Source organism: Cnephaeus nilssonii (assembly GCF_951640355.1).
Source record: "Cnephaeus nilssonii genome assembly, chromosome: 15".
Lineage (NCBI taxonomy): Eukaryota > Metazoa > Chordata > Mammalia > Chiroptera > Vespertilionidae > Cnephaeus > Cnephaeus nilssonii.
The window spans coordinates 7365508-7385515 of NC_137086.1; the positions used below are offsets into that span (position 1 = coordinate 7365508).

At 37.9% G+C, this 20008-nt stretch overlaps 1 protein-coding gene across 9 annotated transcripts in view; it reads right to left on the reverse strand.

Moving 5' to 3' along the window:
* Nucleotides 1-1548: 1548 nt before the first annotated feature.
* Nucleotides 1549-20008, reverse strand: part of PUM2 (pumilio RNA binding family member 2) — a gene marked incomplete at its 5' end in the record, with an annotated part of 72160 nt that continues 53700 nt past the window's right edge. For 4 of the 9 annotated variants that reach the window (XM_079792484.1, XM_079792485.1, XM_079792487.1 and 1 more), the window contains 8 exons: nucleotides 1549-5130; nucleotides 7518-7710; nucleotides 8268-8389; nucleotides 8639-8764; nucleotides 9437-9574; nucleotides 11085-11219; nucleotides 13832-13961; nucleotides 16057-16324. In XM_079792484.1, coding sequence (XP_079648610.1) covers nucleotides 4999-5130; nucleotides 7518-7710; nucleotides 8268-8389; nucleotides 8639-8764; nucleotides 9437-9574; nucleotides 11085-11219; nucleotides 13832-13961; nucleotides 16057-16324 — 1244 coding nt within the window. In that variant the 3' untranslated portion in view covers nucleotides 1549-4998. The remainder of the gene's footprint in view (nucleotides 5131-7517; nucleotides 7711-8267; nucleotides 8390-8638; nucleotides 8765-9436; nucleotides 9575-11084; nucleotides 11220-13831; nucleotides 13962-16056; nucleotides 16325-20008) is intronic. The other 5 variants (XM_079792488.1, XM_079792483.1, XM_079792490.1 and 2 more) reach the window with 3 other exon arrangements.

The window sequence follows — 20008 nt, forward strand, 5'->3', positions numbered from 1 at the left end:
GCAGGTGTGTGTGTGTGTGTGTGTGTGTATCTCCACCACGCAGCTTTTGATTTGTCATCTCCATTCTAGCAGCCGTATACCTCTGAGCAGAGCTACTATTACTTATATTAGAACAACAAAGCACACATTAAAATGCTGTAAAATTAATCATATCTTCAATAGTTTTCCTACTGAGTCAGTGATTTTTCTGCAACTTTAATCAAGAGCTTGTTTGCAGAAACATAAAAGCACTCCAAACCAAATGTTTTGAGGCGGTTATGTAGGCAAATTTAAAAAAAAACACTTTTTGTTAACTCACTACGGCCGGAGTCAGAGTCCTCACTGGCCCTGTGTGTCACGCACTCTCATTTAACCCTCACAATTTTAGGAGGTGGGTATCATTTCCCTTTCCTACACCACCAGGAAACCAAGGCTTAAGAGATAAACTGTTTGCCTAATGATGTAAAAGCGAAAGGGTTTGGAACCCGGGCATTCTAATTCCAGAGTCCAAACTGATGCATTACACCCTGATGTCCAACAAAATTTCAACTAATGTTAGTCTAGCAAATTCCTCAATTACCAAGTAGAATACAGGGCAACTTCATTTGGCTTAAGATACTGGTAAATAACTAGGAAAAATTTTTCTATTACTGTAACGTAAAAGTGAGAAATTGTCTACAGAACTTGGAGGTAGTAAAGTTCAACAAAAATTTTAAGCTTGTATGATCTACTAGAGGCTCGGTGCACAAAATTAATGCACTGGGGGAGGGGTATGTTCCCTCAGCCCGGCCTGCGCCCTCTCGCAGTCTGGGAACCCTTGGGGGATGTCCGGGGAGCGGGCCTAAGCCATCAGTTGGACATCCTTAGCGTTGCTGCGGAGGCGGGAGAGGCTCCCGCCACCGCCGCTGTGCTTGCCAGCCGTGAACTTGGCTTCTGGCTGAGCAGCGCTCCACGTGGGAGCGCACTGACCACCAGGGGGCAGCTCCTGCGTTAAGCGTCTGTCCCCTGGTGGTCAGTGCATGTCATAGCGATGTCAATTTGCATATTAGCCTTTTATTATATAGGACTAGAGGCCTGATGCATGAAATTCGTGCAAGAGTAGGCCTCGCTTGCCCTGGCTGCCAGCACTGGTCTCCCTCTGGCACCCGGGACCCGGGCTTCCCTCGCAGCCCCGGCTTTGTCCAGAAGGACGTCCAGTCTAATTAGCATATTATGCTTTTATTATAGTGTAGCTGTTAGGTTCTTAGCATCAAGTATCCCCTCAGATCCAATGTTCTGTGGGCAGTCAGGATATTATTCCTCCTTTACAGGTAACTTCAAGGCCTAGAGGGTTGTTTGCCCACATTCCTCAGGGCCCAACTTAGGCCTGCCTCCCTCCTTGGGAGCACCGGATGCCACAGAACTCCATTCCTTCTCACCTGTTTTCACAGACGAATTTACTGAAAGTCAGGGCACCAGCTCCCCCTCAGATATGTTAGTCGGGTCCTCCTAAGTTAGGTAAGTACGGTAGACAGTGAATACTGCTCCTTAGGGGTTTCTCTGCCCTCCCCCTAAACCTTTCTGAGAAACCAGTCATGAGGGCAAGAATACCACGCTTAGGTTACTAAGCGAGAGTGGGAGGATGTTATTATTGACTTCCTTTAGAGAATCTTAATTTCATCACTACAAAGTGGGGTGGGTCAACAATTTCAGAAGGGTTGATTTCAGCTCAGAATAAGAGCCAAATCAAGGTAACATGAAAACTGAGGATAAACAATGCGTACAATGAAAATTCCCTTTTAGTTTTATGTAATCTCCATTTTGGATGCTATCAAATTATGTGTAGTTTTTATAGCTATAGCAGGGACATGAAATGGGAAATAGTATTAGCATTAGTTGTGAATTAGGTTCTAGGTATCTTTATATATTCTCAATTCTTAAGATCAATGAGGATTTAGAACTAGTACTAGGGTAAAGCACTGAACTTTGATGAGTTTACAGACCCAAAGTGTATAAACACTCTATGTAACTGGACAGAAATCCTGAAATTGATCAAAATCCTGATTGATACCATCAGAGGATCAGTGGCTCCTGACTGGTGGCCATGCAATAAAAATATTTTTTGTTTTCCTTAAGTCAGAGCAAACTTGAACGGGCAATCTGAATTAAACTGAGGTACGAAGGGGTATTTATCTAGAGAAAAACACAAGACCAGATTTATTTCATACAATGTTATTCACACATTTTTCATTTTCTAATTTATACATAATATACAAAGAAGTGAAGATAACATTATTTCATATGAACCAATAAGAGCCAGGACTTAAGACAAACTGGTCCAGAAACAATCCATGTTGAAAGGAGACACTCCAGAGTAAAGCCTAAGAGGCTCTGCCCAGTTAAGTTCCTTTATTGTGAAATGCCATTTTCAGATTTTATCCAAACTCCATGCCAACTTTTATTAAAAGTGAAATCACAGGTGGGTACCCAAAATGGCAGACCGTAACATGTCTACAATGACACATCTTTTTCTAGAATAGGCCTCGAAGTACTGGGACGATTAGGTTGTCAAGACACAGGGGACCATCAGGACCCCAGAAGAGGGCTGCTTCCCAGTGTGCTCTTCTCTAGGACTTGCCCAATTTGCAGAGGTAACTGCCTGTGCCAACAGAGGCTACGGATAAAGGGAAATCAGGAATTCAACTGTGCAAATCCAAGAAAGTCACTACCAATCTTCAACAAGGACAACTTGGATCCTAAAACCATGAGCTGATTGATACTGGGAACAAAAATTGGACGTGGGGCCAACACACTAAGGCTGGCAACACCAAGGCGGGAAGGTGGGAGAGCAGCTTCGCAGGGGAAGCACTGCCACTGTGACTGGGACATGATGAACCAGGGTGACTCTGAGAAGTGACAGTGACAAGTGGTTGGATTTAATGGCCTCAGCATGGAATGTTGGGTTAAAAAAACCAGAGCAACTCAAATAAAATATGAAAAAGTATGCCTGGCACCCCAAACCTCATGCCATTATTTTTGGGTTCATGATATGAGCAGCTAAGTGATAAAAACCTTTATATTCAATATTGTGCTCAGAAGATTGCTTTTCTTCTGCAGACTTCCTAGTAAAAATCCCTTACATGTTCAATCTAGAGAGATAGCATGGTTCATTAGTTTTCAGCACTAAACATAAGTGGGTCAACATAAATGTTTTATACAAAATACTGACTTCAACAAAATACAAAGCACTTTCTTTATCTTTCAGAAACTGAATATACAAAGCAAGTTTTTTTCCAAAATATTTTCATAGGCAAAGGATTAAAAACGATTTTAATTATACACATATGGTCACAATTTTGCCTTAAAAAGATTGTTGGGAAATGTACATAAGGCCGCTTGTAAATGTACATCATGTTACTGTTATGTCTTATGTCCAGAGAAAAAAATGTTATCATACAGATTTGCTCTTACTTGGGAATAGGCTATCCAAAAATACAGTACTCTTCTGTACAAAGAAAAAAGTCACATCACATTTAATAAGATGGAAAAAGCATTGGCCTCCATGTTAACCAAATATCTCAGTCCAATACTTTCTATTATGCACAATACCCTGACTTCTTGAAAGGGATCCAAATCCTAGCATGTCCATATTAACTATTGTTATAAAACAAAATGTTTCTCATAATAAAAAGAAAGTTGGTTCATACTTCTGAAATCATATAAAGATAAAAAATTTTTAAAAAATCACTCTTGATTTGGAGAAATAAATTTACATTATACAACACTATATGCCAGGTCAAAGAGGGCAGGGACATAAATGTACACTAAAATGCAAATGTTTCCCAAAGAGATAAAACAAATTCCATTTACAGCATGATGGTTTACAAATGTACACCTGTACAACCAAGGAAAGCATTACTACTAAATTAGCAAGGCTTTTATAATAAACACTGAAACAAGATTTGCTTTTCCAAATTGTAACTTACCATCTATTACTACACACACAATGCATATATTTATAGGAAGCAAAAAAGGCTATCTGAATATGTAATCATGCTTAAATGTTGAGCTATCAAATTCACTTTTCAGTGGCCCCTCTTCACCTCTATCTGGTTCCTACTTTCTGAAATCTACTATGAAAAAGCAAAATAAAGCTCAACACTTCCTCAACATGTCCTTGTAATTCTATAAGCAAAACAATATACAAATTTCCACTCTTTTTCATTGCAAACCAAACCGAAAAGTTAAAATGGGACTTAACTTTCTGTTTAGTGCACTTAACTGGATGGAAGTGTCACCATGATTTTTTTTTCTATCTCTTACAACAATTACATATGTTAAGTATATACAATACTTCTGTACATTGCCAGAGACATTTTAGGGCAGTATTTGATTAAAACCACATCCACTGTAAATAATGTTAAGTTCTTTTCATCTCAAATCATTTAATTCTTATCTTACTTGCTGAATTTTATTTGCATGATTGATTGTGAATTACCAAAATACAACTTAACTTTTTAAAAATATGAATAATATTTATGTAGTTGATTGTTAATCTGTTATAAAAGGCTTCACACAAAGGACAAAAAAAAAAAAAGACTATATTTCTATATACATCTCTATAAACCTGTTGTGCTATGGGGTCCATAGACCTACCAGACTGCAAGCCAGTTTATTAAAAGAATACTGTACTTTTTCCTTTAAAAACTATTTTTGTGGCTTTACAAGGTAAAAATTTACAAAATATGTGACAGCTTTTTTTGATACAGTTACATCATATACAGGCATTCTGTGCTTTGCCAGCAATCCAATCTGATAGGTCTCCACTAAGGGCGAAATATCATTTATAATTCACCACTCCCACCCCCCAAATATACACAAGAACCTTAAAAAATTTACAAATGGATGAATAAAGTCAATAAATAGTTTTGCTTTAAAAAAAATTTTGAAGATTCATAGTTGAGTTGTGTTTTGATAATTCACAAAAGAAACGTTCTTTTCACGTGGTTATGGTTACATTATCTTCTTTCTCTTTTTCGTTTATAGCATTCCATTTGGTGGTCCTCCAATAGGCCCTAGATCTGGGCTATTTTTCAAATAGTATTTTTCCAACTTGGCCAGTATATGTTTCCCGTATGTGTATTTGCGCAAAGTAGTAATGTGAGGTCGAATCTGAAAAACAAATACTCTGCTTAGGATATGTTCTTTTAGTTTCTGATTTCTTAAAAAAGTGCCCCATATCCGAGTAATTTAGAATAATTGGGATTTTCAAAGAATAGCAGAGGGGCTCCAAGCACAGCAGGAGAGTATCTCTAGTGAACTACCACAGTCTATGAAGGCAGAATCTTATAACTTGAGACAGCTGGACAAAAATTCAATACAAAATAAAGCAGAAAACATAAACGTGGTCAGATTTGTGATGGCTAATACATTTAAGATGTCCAATATCTTACTAATAGGTTTGAAAATATAAATGAAAGAAATCATAACATTATCTTCCCATTTAGATCGGCAAGAACTTTATAAATAATTGGTAGTTATGAGATAATGTAAAACAGGTACCCTTTTCATATACTGACTAAATAGATGTGCAAACTGAGAGCAACTTGGCAGTACCTATTAAAATGTAAAATGTTTACAAAGCTTTACCTGCAATTCCACTCTAAATATTTTCCTTACAAAAACATTTATGCAAAGACATTCATATAAAGCACTGCTGATTACAGTTAAAATATTAGAAATTGCCCGGATAGCTTTGACCTATGAACCAGGTCTCCGTTCAATTCCCAGTCAAGGCACATGCCCAGGTTTTGGGCTCGTACAATAGGGGGCATGAAGGAGGCAGCCGATCAATGATTTTCTTTCATCATTGATATTTCTCTCTCTCTCTCTCTCTCTCTCTCTCTCTCTCTCTCTGAAACCAATAAAAAATACATTTATAAAACGGTAGAAAATTAATACATCAGCTGAAAAATTTTAAAAATCAGAAGGCCAAAAATACTTTTATGATCATACAAGATCATTTTCTCTTTAATATAAGGAGGAATCCAAAGAGATTATGTATGTTGTTCCATTTTTTAAATGACTAAATTTAGAAAAAGATCAAGAGTTTTTAAGTATTATTTCCTCCAGTGTTCTTTTTAATAGATTTTTCTATGGAACTTAATGATGTCTTTACAAAATTATTAGATTCTAGGAAGATAGAGAGAAAAAACAACCTGATTTAAAACAATTAAACAAACATAAACTCTGTCTCTGGAAATTATGTTATTGAGAAAATCTAATTAGATTTTAAAAGTTGATGTAAAATGGCAAATCAAGTATGCCGAAATAAGATGGGGAAGGGAAGAACAATGCTGAAGGTAGCTAAATAGATAAGAAATGAATTTGATTTTATTGAGCACATCACCTTAAGAATTTAATAAAGGGTACACCATACTAACCTAAAATCAGGGTATCATTTCATTCCACTACCCCACTAGTTATAACATATATTAGTGGCCCGGTGCACGAAACTCGTGCACAGGGGGGTGGGGGTGGGGTTTTTTCCCCTCAGCGCAGCCTGCACCCTCTCCAATTGGACATCCCTCTTGCAATCTAGGACCACTGGTTCCTAACCGCTCACCTGCCTGCCTGCCTGATCGTCCCTAACTGCCTCTGCCTGCCGGCCTGATCGCCCCTAACTGCACTCCCCTGCCGGCCTGATCTCGCCCCCAACTGCCCTCCCCTGCCAGTCTGATCTTGCCCCCAACTGCTCTCCTCTGCTGGCCTGATCGTCCCTAACTGCCTCTGCCTGCCTGATCTCGCCCCCAACTGCCCTGCCTCAGCCCCCACCACCATGGCTTTGTCCGGAAGGAATTCCGACGTCTGGAAGATGGCCTGTCGACCCGGTCTAATTAGCATATTACCCTTTTAGTATAGATTATATAGGATAGGATTGCTTAATGGGGGGAGGGGGGAAAAGGCCTTTTTCAACAGGAGATGTTCTTGGCAGACAAAAATACGTAATCCCTATATCTGGACTGAGAGCCAGCCATATGCACTATACTGCCAAAATGGTCATTAAAAAATTGAACCGCTTTCTTACACTGTACACCAAACAGTTGTTGTCCTTAAAACCCCTCCTCAGCCCCCACCTTAGATTCTGCCTTTGCAGTTCACCCAGATTTGGTTCTGATTGGTCGGTTTCTATGCCAGTCAGAGTCTCCGGGCCTATCTCTAGGCCTGATCAGAGAGGCAGGGCTGATCACGGAGGCCCGGAGATAAAGAGAGGCGCAGCTGCTGGTCAGGCCGGGAGAGAGAGAGGCAAGGGCTGATTAACAGCTGCCACGGAGGCTACGAATCAGACACTGCTTCTCTCTCCAGGCCTCTTCTCTGGGCCTGATCTGCAGCCTCCTCGGACTGCAGGACTGACTTCTGGTCCGTTGAGGCTTCAGTCGTTATGGACTCTGGGTTTTTATAGATTAGGATAAGGAAATTTAAAACCTAGGGAAATTAGATGCATAGCCTAAAGCCACACAAATTGAATCAACTGTTTTCAATGCTATTAAATGTATTACCTTGTGCATGATTATCTTTCTCTGAGCAGGTTCAGCCATATCAATCATCTTCTGAATCACATAATTGGCATACTGGTCCTTCATCATGGTGTATAAGGCACTGTGAGGACCGTCATTCTGGCAGCAAACTTCATCAATCAGTAAAGCTCTCTCAGCACGGGAGGCATGAGTAACACACTTTTCTACTACATTGCTGAAAATTAAAGCACATACACAAAAAACTATATTGTTACTCTTTTCTTTTAGCAAAATTTCCTTGACTTTTGAAGAATTTGCTCAATACACTGGAAGACAGAAGAATCAAGATGGGAATCTTTTATAATTCTCTTACAATTACTTTTAAAACAGATAGATATCATAGAAGGACACATATTGGACTTCCACAAGTTTAATTATGGGCCTCTTAAAATCATAATTAAATTGTAATTAATATTATAATTTTAAAATGGGGAAATAGGTTATTAATAAGGTTTGAGACTTTCACAAACATGCACTAAATAAATTTGCATTTACTCAGAGGTCTTGGGGACATAATTTTCTAAGTACAGATTTCAAATATAGGATATGTGGGCAAACTAATTTGTCATGTAGATTCTTTAAGAATAAAAGCAATGTTCTGCATGTGCTTTTTGACTCTACTAAAGAAAAGATTATATTTCAATGTTACATTCTATATGCATTTCTGTGCTTACTAATAAAAGCCAAAGAGTTGAAAGAACAGATCCTTAGAATTAGAAAATAATGCAATACCTGGCAAATTTGTGTTGACTCAGGGCTAAGACCTTTCCTCTGATTTCGGAAACAATTTTGCTCTTGTCTTCAGGTCGACCATGTTCCAGTACATGCTGAATAACGTAATTGCCATACTGATCCTAAGTAAAGACATTTAAAAATTATTTTAAGTCATTCCTTAAGAATAATGATTATTCTTTAAAAAGATATTAACCATTTTTCTAAAAAAAAAAAAAAAACACCCCCAAAACAGTTGTATGTAGTCAGAATATACTAGCTTTTGTCTGTGTGTCTACAGTGTATTAATTTAAGAAAATTATTATATCTTAAAAAAAATAAATAACCATTTAAATATATATATAAACATTTCATATTATGAGGGAGCTTACCTGGACCAACTGCTCTGTGTGTTGGTGGAGTTCTTCTAAGATAGGCAAGGTTTGTTCTGCAGTGCAGTGTTCTAGGATGCGCTGGATTACTCTGCATCCATAAGGATGAGTTGAAAGTACAAACACCTTAAAAAAAATGGGAAGAATTAAAATTTCCATTCTCTGACACGCTGAATTAATTTAAATAAAATGGTGGGGAATTCACATTTAATACATCATCAAATTTGTTGATATTTCCCCATTATAATACATATTTAATTTAAAAATTATGTGATTTTCAAATTGCATTAATCCATGGGGTGCTCAATTTAAGTGTTAACAGATATTTTGATTAAAAGGAATCTAAACAGAAGATGAAAAACATGTAAAAATGAGAAGAAATGTATTGTGGGGTGAGGACAGTGCACACTGTAATTAGAAACTATTAATTACAATGTATTTGTTACTAATTAACATTTGTCTTTTATTATATAGTTTTAAGTTTTCCTAACTCTTCTCCCAAGAAATTTGTAAAAAAATTGGTGTACAATCCTAACAGAGGTTATCTTATCTTCTTAAAGTAATGTAATTAAACTCATTTCTATTTCTCAGCTTCAAAAAAACGAAGGTATTGACAGAGGCAGAAATTAGGTAACAGAGGCAGAAATTAGTGTACATTCACTATTTTGTCTCCTATTTTTTATATGCAAGTACTGGGTATTATCTTGTGACTTATGAAAGATGTATTAACACTCAAAATCTAAAATAATGCCCCACTAACTAGGCTAACTAGGTAGAAGCCAAAAAAAAAAATCTTACTTGTCCTTTGAAAGCATCAATGATGAATTGTAGTGACTGTGGCTGAACACATTCAATACATTTTTGTACAACATGGTTCCCATTCTGATCTTTCACACATTTGAGTACATGACCATCTAGCTCCTTTACCATTTCACTCTGCAGAAGAGAAGATGACGTTTAAATAACTGCCTCATCAAACATAACAGGATTACAAATATTGAAATGAGAACAAAAGTATAATCAAAATTTTGTTTGCAATTTTTTTTCATATCCAAGTTTAACCCTCCCCAACAATGTATAATTTGCAGAAGCCAATTAAGGTGAAAATTACTAAAAAATTTTGCAAGATTATAGTTTGAATTATACCAGCTGAAATATAACCTAGTGATGAACTGGCCATATTTAAACTACTATCTTCACTGTGTACATCTTCTATTCATCTTTCTCAGCTGACAACTAAAGAACTCATTCAGAACTTTTTCCTCTGCTTAGCACTTCTCTTCCCCAAAATAATTATTTTAAATGACTGCATGAGTCCAGCAGCATGGCTCAGTGATTGTCATGGCTCAATTCCTCGTTAGGGTACATGCCCAGGTTGCGGGCTTGATCCCCAGTAGGGGATGTGCAGATGATTCTCACTGTTGATGTTTTGATCTCTCCCTCCCTCTCCTTTCCTCTCTGAAATCAATTAAAAATAAAAAATAAAAAAAATTAAATAAATATATATATATTTAAATATATTTTATTGATTTTTATAGAGAGGAAGGGAGGAATAGAGTTAGAAACATCGATGAGAGAGAAACATCGATCAGCTGCCTCCTGCACACCCCCTACTGGGGATGTGCCTGCAACCAAGGTACATACATGCCCATGATCGGAATCAAACCCGGGACCCTTCAGTCCACAGGCCGACCGACGCTCTATCCACTGAGCCAAACCGGTTAGGGCAATAAAAATATATTAAAAAAAAAAAAAAAAGAATCCAAAAACACTACCATTATTCATTAACTGGTTCATGTAAAACTTACTCCCAAGAGCTTTATATTTTTAAATATTAAAGAAACTTAAAATAACTTTAAAGTATCTATACCAGTTTGAGACTGCAGAGAAGGTCTAAGGTACTACATCATCAAATTTGTTGATATTTCCCCATTGTAACATATATTCAATTAAAAAATTATTTCCATCAGTTATAAAAAAAAATCCTAGTATGCGATTTTCAAATTGCATTAATCCTTTTACTTAAAATATTTAGACTTTTCCATCCAAGAACATGGTATATTTACCATTTAATTTATACATATTTTCTTTTAAAGAATTCTAAATCTTGTTAATTATAAATCTTGTTAATTCTTAGGTTACTTTTCCTGTTGAGTGAGATTTATAAAAACTTCATTTTTATGATATAAGTATAAATATAATCCAAATAAACATTGGAAATAGTAAAATGTATTCCCAATATGACAGAAAATCAAATAAGCAAGTGATGAGCCAAACTAGCTAGGGCTGCTGTATAACTTTTAATTAATAACTTACTGTTTAATACAGTTTAAAAATCTTTTAGTTTAACTGGAAACATGTAATATTTCACTCCAAGATTATTTTAAGATAAAAAAAGAAAGTAATTTAAAAACTGAAAAAATACAAAAATTTTGTCTTAACTTACAATTACCTGCTGGTCAGATGAAATAGACTCTAATGCTTTCTGAATAACACGGCAGCCATACATCTGCAAGGCCAAGGGTAGAACATGACCACGAATACGAGTAGCCAGGGCTAATTTTTGATCCAAACTCCCAAACTGACAGAGAGGAAAATAATATTATTAAAAAGTGACCATAATACTACTTTGCTAATCTTAAATAACCCACTGTTTGTAGCCTACTGAATCGACTTTTAAAATATCACATTTGGGTATTATGAAGGGAGGAGGCATTTAGGTAAAGTTAACAGACAGACCCAGAGATGCTTGAAATGATAAGTGTATTACTTTCTTTGGGGTCAAAAATTTGTTAACATACACCTTCACTTTTCATTTCAAACCAACAGACCCCATCCTATCTAATAAAAGAGTAATACGCAAATTGACCACCACTCCAAACAAACAAGATGGCCGCCCCCATGTGGTCAAAGATGGCCGCCACAAGATGGCCTGCAGGGGAGGGCAGTTGGGGGTGACTAGGCCAGCAGAGGAGGGCAGTTGGGAGAGACCAGGCCAGCAGAGGAAGGCAGTTGGGGGGGACCAGGCCTGCAGGGGAGGACAGTTGGGGGGAACCCAGGCCTGAAGAGGAGGGCACTTGGGGGAGGGAGACCAGCCCTGCAGGGGAGGACAGTTGGTGAGGACCAGGCCTGCAGGGGAGGGCAGTTGGGGGGGACCAGGCCTACAGGGGAGGACAGTTGGGGGGACCAGGCCTGCAGGAGAGGGCAGTTGGGGGTGACGAGGCCTGCAGGGGAGGACAGTTAGGGGTGACCAGGCTGGCAGGAGAGGGCAGTTAGGGGTGACCAGGCCGGCAGGAGGGGGCAGTTAGGGCAATCAGGCCGGCAGGGGAGCAGTTAGGCGTAGATCAAGCTGGCAGAGGAGTGGTTAGGGGGTAATCAGGCTGGCAGGCAGAAGCAGTAAGGGGCAATCAGGCAGGCGAGTGGTTGGGAGCCAGCAATCCTGGATTGTGAGAGGGATGTCCGACTGCCCGTTTAGGCCCAATCCTAGTAGGATCGGGCCTAAGTGGGCAGTCGGACATCCCTCAAGGGGTCCCAAATTGGAGAGGGTGCAGGCTGGGTTGAGGGACAGACCCCCGCCCCCGGTGCACGAATTTCGTGCACCGGGACTCTAGTCTTTAATAATGAATCTGAGCCATACATTCAGACTAGTTAATTCTCAACTATATTCTGACATAAACTACAACACAAGATGTTTAATTATAAACTAATAATCAGGTAAATTATAAACTAGAGGCCTGGTGTACGAATTTGTGCATGGGTGGGATCTGGCTGGCCTGCCCCGATAGATCAGATTGGGCTGGGCCAGCCGGGAGGAGGGGGCACAGGTGGTTGGCGGGCTGGCCCTGTCCCCGATCAGGGTGGGGGCCTGATCAGGGGCAGGGCCGGCCCGGGGAAGGGGCCTCAGGTGGTTGGCCAGCCAGCCCCGCCCCGGTTTGAACTCCGGGTCGAACTTCCAGTTGAGGGGACAATTTGCCTATTAGCCTTTTATTATATAGGAAGGATAATATCTAACAAATCCAAGTAAAGACTATCCTATTATTTACTGCTTCATCTAAGACTTACTCCCAATGCTTTGTATTTTCAGATATTAATCAGGATTAATATTAACCTTCCATTTTAAGGTAGGCCCATACATTTATCTGTTGGACATTTGGGTTGTTTCCACCTTCTGGCTATTCTGCATAATATTGTAATGAACACTTCTTTGGGTATATACAGTGTGGGGCAAAAGTAGGTTTACAGTTGTTCATATGGAAAATACAATAATTAATAATACAAGAAAAACTGTTTTGCCTACTCACAGCTATAAACTTTGCCCCATCCTGTATATATCTAGGAGCAAAATTGCTGGGTTGTATAGCAATGTTATGTTTAGTTTTTGAGGAGAAATGCCAAACTTTTCCACAGCAGCTGAAACATTTTACATTTCCACCAATAATGAATGTGTAAGGATTACAACTTCTTCACAGCTCCACCAACATCTGTTGTTTTCCATTTTTAAAATTACAGTCATCCTAATAAATGTAAAGTGAAATTTCACTGTGGTTTTAAATTGTTTCCCTAATAACTAAAGATGTTGAGCTTTATACTTATTGGCATTTGTATATCATCTATAAAAAAATGTCTATTCAAGTCCTTTGTTCACTTTTTGAGTTGTCTTTTTTGAACTTTAGTTGTTCTTTAAATAGTGTGGATATAAAATATTTATTTTATATGATTTGCAAATATTTCCACCCAAGCTCATATATTTTTATGTAAAAATGACTTTTACCCAACTTCCTGAGCTTTTCTAAGTATTGAGCATATACTTAGATCAGTGGTTCTCAACCTTTCTAATGCCGCGACCCTTTAATACAGTTCCTAGGTTGTGGTGACCCCCAACCATAAAATTATTTTCGTTGCTACTTCATAACTGTAATTTTGCTACTGTTAATGATTCGTAATGTAAATATCTGTGTTTTCCTATGGCTCTACAGCAGCGGTTCTCAACCTGTGGGTCGCGACCATCGGAAAACACAGATATTTACATTACGAATCATTAACAGTAGCAAAATTACAGTTATGAAGTAGCAACGAAAATAATTTTATGGTTGGGGGTCACCACAACCTAGGAACTGTATTAAAGGGTCGTGGCATTAGAAAGGTTGAGAACCACTGACTTAGATAGTTATACAAACATGTATGGATGCTTACCTCAAAAAACTTTTGTATAACATAGTTGCCAAAAACATCTGTCATTAATTGATATGCTGCTTGTAAAATTTCATTAAAAACCATCTGTCGCTCAGCTGGAGTAGCTCTCTCTAGTTTTTGCTGTATGAACCTACATGAAAAAAAAATTTAAATGCATGACAGTACACTGAAAACAAGATCCTGCAAAATTCATATGACTTGAGTACTTACACCCCTAATCCACACCAACACAATTATTTTCAGAAACAGTACTAACACATTTTCTACAGTAGACAGCCAAGGTAAGACAAAAAGATAAAAGTTATGAAGCATTTCTTTTACAACACCTTTAATTTAAAATTACTAGACAGGCAAAAATAAGAATGTAAAGATATTTAAGTTAGTTCCGGTTGTATTATAATAAAAAAGAAAATCACAAACATTTTACTGGTTATTCATGTATTTTCAGATATATATACAATAGTACTATCTTTTTAGAACAGAACAAAAGAACCCTTGGAAATAAAGCTCATCAAACGCAACTGAATTCCTTATAAGCTAGTCCTTGTGAATGATACAAGGTTTATTTGCTACTCTTAAGGAACTTGCAACTAGAGAGGGAGATAAAATTTATATACAGCTATTTAAATCTAGGCATCCTCAAACTACGGCCCGCGAGCCACATGCATTGTTTTTTTACTTCAAAAACGACCTCAAGACTAGCTGGTTTGGCTCAGTGGATAGAGCGCCAGCCTGCGGATTGAAGGGTCCTGGGTTCAGTTCTGGTCAAGGGCATGTACCTCAGTTGCAGGCTCCTCCCTGGCTGGGCCCTGGTCACAACTACCTCAAGCATTACAGTATATACATTTAATGTACAAAGGCACTGCCCTGGCAACTGTGGCTTAGTTGGTTGGAGCATTGTCCTGTACACTAAAAGGTTAGGGTTTGATTCTGAGTCAGGGCACACACCCATGATGCAGGTTCGATCCTCAGTTGGGGAGTGTGAGGGAGACAACTGATCAATGTTCCACTCTCACATTGATGTTCCACCCCACCCCCTGCCTTCCTCTATCTCTAAAATCAATTTTAAAAAAGCATGTCTTTGGGAGAAGATTAAAAAATAAAATGTACAAAGGCACCAAATATTTCTATAACAAAAGTGAATGTTGCAATTTAAGCTAAGTAACATTGAATATCTATAATAATTTGCTAATTAGACCGGACGTCCTTCCAGACGAAGCCGGGGCTGCGAGGGAAGCCCGTGTCCCGGGTGCCAGAGGGAAGCCGGTGCCTGCAGCCAGGGGAAGGAAGGCCTACTCTTGCACGAATTTCGTGCATCGGGCCTTTAGTAAATCTATAAAGGAACACAAAAGCATTTAACTGGTTTTGAACTTTTTTAAAAAAAAGATAATATATACATCAGGGATGCTTCAAGTCCACAAATGAAATAAAAAAATTTTCTTTAATATATTTTAATGATTTCAGAGAGAAAGGGAGAGGGAGAGAGAGAAACATCAATGATGAGAGAGAATCAATGATCAGCTGCCTCCTGCACGCCCCACACTGGGGATCACGGCTGCAAACTAGGCACATGCCCCGACCTGGAATCAAACTGTGACCTCCTAGTTCATAGGTCAAAGCTTAAATATTGAGCCATGCCGGCTGGGCGGAATTCAAAGTATTTTCAGAAAAATTTAAAGATGTTAAATGATTTAGTCAATGTAATAAAAATAATCCAATAAAAAGGCACTACTATATTTAAGTATTAAAAATTCTCATAAAAGAAAATTGGAAACTTAAAAATCTAAACCTGTATTTTTATTATTTATCCTAATATAAAAGACAAAATATAATCCATAGTAGGTATTTATTTTTTAAAAACTTTCAACTTTTATGCAAATCAAATGATTCTAGTCAAGAAAAATTTAGGCTTTTACAAGGTAGCAATTTCCAAGACAAAAATGCTGTGGCTCTGGCTGGTGTGGCTCAGTTGGTTGGAACGTCAATCCATATACCAGAAGGTTGTGGGTTCAATTCCCAGTCACATCACATACTTGGGTTGTAGGTTCGATTGTCAGTCAGGGAGTGTGCAGGGGCAACTGATCTCTCTCTCCCTCCCTCCCCCACCCCCCTTCCGCCCCCCCCCACTTTCCCTCTCATTCTAAAATAAATAAAAATATATCCAACAAGAGGATTAAAAAATTTTTTAAATGTAGTGGAAAGTATCAAAAATCATAATCACTTACCTAGAACCATGCTGGTCTTGAGAAAACTCAACTATGTGTCCAATCAAGTCTCTAAGTTGCAGGTTTGGGAAGCGGTTATTTCTGAAATCTTCCAATAATCTACTTCGGCCTGAAGGCATAATATCAGACCTATTGTACCGAAGCCTCGGAGGAGGAAAGAGCTGGCTGCTGGAGCTGAACAGACTGGAAGTGCTGGAAGCACTTCGATACTTTGCTTCTGCTCCGGGGGCTGCAGAGATATAGCGACCACTACCATTTGTCAGTCCTCCTACAACAAAGCAGCTGTGGTTAGCAAATAGTTTTGACAAAGTCATTCCTCAAATAAAAGTTACTTAAACTAAAAATTCAGTCAGTAGAGAAATTTTTCACCACACTAATTCCTATATGTTTTAACAAAGAAATAAAAATGGGAGGAAAATCTCACACACTTACTTAATGTGTGTGGCTATGAGATGGGGAAAAAAGAGACTAGAAAACACGAGGAAAAACTGTATTTGTTCTTGGCAGTTCAGTTTACAGCATAATTGTAACATCTATTATCATACACAAAACCTGCATTTGTTCTTGGAAGCATGGTTTAAAACGTAATGATAACAACTAATGTCACACATACTAGTATCAATAACAGAATACTGAAACTACCAATAAAACTTTCAGTTACATCAACAAGCAAGTTACAAATAATTAGCCAACTCAGGTTTGAAGCCACTGAAAACGAGTTTGACTAAAATTTATTTGGAGTATTAAAGGAACACTGAAGGCTAATCTAATCTGTATTTTTGGACTATATATAAAAGTGCATTAAGAAGTGTATACTTCTGTGTAAAAAAAATAATTTCTTAGTTAACACATTGATTAGTTTTTGTAAGTTAAAAAAACCACCACAATATTAGACAATAAATTCAAATGACACACTATTTTAAAATATTCTGTTTAAAAATACTCTCCATAAGTACTATTTTATAGACAAGAAATCACAGTAATACATAACATTTATTATTCCTAGAGCTCTAATACTGATCTTTAAGACAATGAATAAAAATCCTCTTTAACTTACATACCATTCTAAATAAGAATAAATGGCAGTCAATAGAAACAAAAATAAATATAAGCAGGAAATTATCCTTAATACATATAACCATTTAAAAGTACTTGACAGTGTCCTTTTAAAAAAGAAAATGTATAGAAAATTGCTAAATGCAGGTTCAGTAGTTCAGATTAACAAAAATCCACCATCAGCTTTATGCTATTGTATACCAACTATATGTAGAACAGTGCTGTATATACCACCAGGCCACAGGGTAAAGATGATGCCAAGGACACACTGTCGGTGCAAAGTTATAGAGAGGCCTAGGCCAAAAAAAGTTAAAAGGACAAGGAGCAGTAAAAATGTTATAATCCTGGAGTGAACTGCTTTACTTTCAGTCCCCAGCTTTATTCTTCTTCATTGAATTTCCCTTCATCCCTATTTACTCGAACCCTCAGCCCCCTCTCCAACATTAGTGCCATAAAATTACATCCACTCCCATGCTGGAATCCTGGTGTCTAACACATGTCTGTTAAGTATACAATAAATATTCATGAGTGTTTTATGTAATATCAACTGCCTAAGGGCCAGTTCTATTTCTTTCTTTAAAAGTGTGTAACTTAACAAGTCATTTTATACACCAAAACCACTAACATCAAATTCTCATGTTCATTCCAGTTATATCTAAAAAGTGAAAGGATTCATTGTCTTAATACTTGTCTCAATTTCCTATTAACTCTTCTGGTCCACTATTATTATTTCTATTTCTATAGTTCCATTAACTGTTCACAACAGTAACTGATCATTAGCCCATTCAAGTCTCTTAACAATTCTTTAACCTTTCTGCAGGATAGGGGTGCTATGATTAGCATTCCAATCTGTTTTTACAATTATATTTTCCCACTCAAAGGGCCTCTTTGATGGTGTCAATTACACTAAAACCTACAGCATCCTGCTAGAGTACATCCTCTATATTCTTCTTTTTAATTTATATTTTTATTAATTTCAGAGAGGAAGGAAGGATAGAAACATCAATGATGAGAGAAGCACTGATTGGCTGCCTTCTGCACACGCCCTACTGGGCACTGAGCTGCAACCGGGCATGTGCTCTTGACTGGAATCGAACCCGGGATCCTTCAGTCCACAGGCCGATGCTCTATCCACTGAGCCAAACCTACTAGGGCCATCCTCTATTCTTTAGTCTGGTTTTCACATCATTATTCCAAACCTATTTCTTACACAAATTTCCTAGTACTGCCCTAATTGTTCACTGCCCCCCCTTTATGACTATCTCTGTATTGTTGCTTATTATTACCTCAAACATAAAGACTCTTTTTCTCTTATCCTTAATACACTAAAAATTTTCAACACCAGTTCAATATACATACTTACTCCAGAAATTACCATGTCAGGTTTATTTGGTATCTTCCAAGTAGTCCTAGGAACATGCAACAGAATTTCTCCCATGTGTAGATATTCTTTAGTTATATTCTATCAGCAACTAACACCACACTCCTCATGCTCTCTGACAACTTAAAATGTCTAATGCTGTTAAACTGCCTTGATTTTAAAAAAATCTCGGAATTTCGCCTGGCCAGTGTGACTCAGTGGTTGAATGCCGACAGATGAACTAGGACAGTGGTCGGCAAACTCACTAGTCAACAGAGCCAAATATCAACAGTACAACGATTGAACTTTCTTTTGAGAGCCAAATTTTTTTAAACTTGAACTTCTCCTAACGCCACTTCTTCAAAATAGACTCGCCCAGGCCATGGTATTTTGTGGAAGAGCCACATTCAAGGGGCCAAAGAGCCGCATGTGGCTTGTGAGCCGCAGTTTGCCGACCGCGGAACTAGGAGATCACAGTTTGATTCCTGATGAGGGCATATGCCTGGGTTGTGGGCTTACCAGTAGGGGGTGTGCAGGAGGCAGCTGATGGATGATTCTCATCATTGAGATATCTCTCTCCCTTCCTCTCTGAAATCAATACAAATATATTAAAAAAAATTTTTTTTTAAATCTTGAAATTTCACTTCTAGAAGACTAATTAGTATTTTCACTTATAAAACTAAAAAATTACACTCAGGGCAGGATACCTTCTTTTCCTTACAAATTAAGAAGCATTTAAAACCTAATTTATAGACCTGGCCACTGTGGCTCAGTTGGTTGAGTATTCTCATGCACTGAAAGGTAACCAGATCGATTCCTGGTCAAGGCACATAACCAGGCTGTGGGTTTGATCTCCGGTCAGGGTGTGTGCGGGAGGCAACTGATCAATGTTTCTCTCTCTCTCTCAAATCAATAAAAACTATTTAAAACCCAATTTATAACATACATTAAACATTTTAAATTTGGTTTTTAAAACATTGAAAACACATCATCCAAAATCTATTTGGTTATTGAGGGATATTCTACAAAACTACCGGTCTATAATCTTCAAAAATGTTGAGGTCATTTGATAGTATTACTACATTATTGTTAATTTCCTCAACCCCCTTTGATAATTGTGGCTATATTTAAAAAAATGTACTTATTTTCAAGAAACATACACGGATGTATTTGTGAGTAAGGGACATTATGTCTGCAACTTCCTTTCACAAATGTAAGGAAAAAAACTGGGTGTGAGGGGAAAGGGAGATGCAGAGAGGAAGAAAAAAAAATGATGAAGTAGCCCTAGCTGGTTTGGCTCAGTGGATAGAGGGTCGGCCTGCGGACTGTAGGGTCCCAGGTTTGATTTCAGTGAAGAGCACATGCCCGGGTTGTGGGCTCATCCCCAGTAGGGGGGCATGCAGGAGGCAGCCAATCAATGATTCTCTCTCATCATTGATGTTTCTCTCTCTCTCTCCCCCTTCCTCTCTGAAATCAATAAAATATATATATATAAAAAAGATAAAGTAAATGTGGGAAAATAACATTTAGAGTATC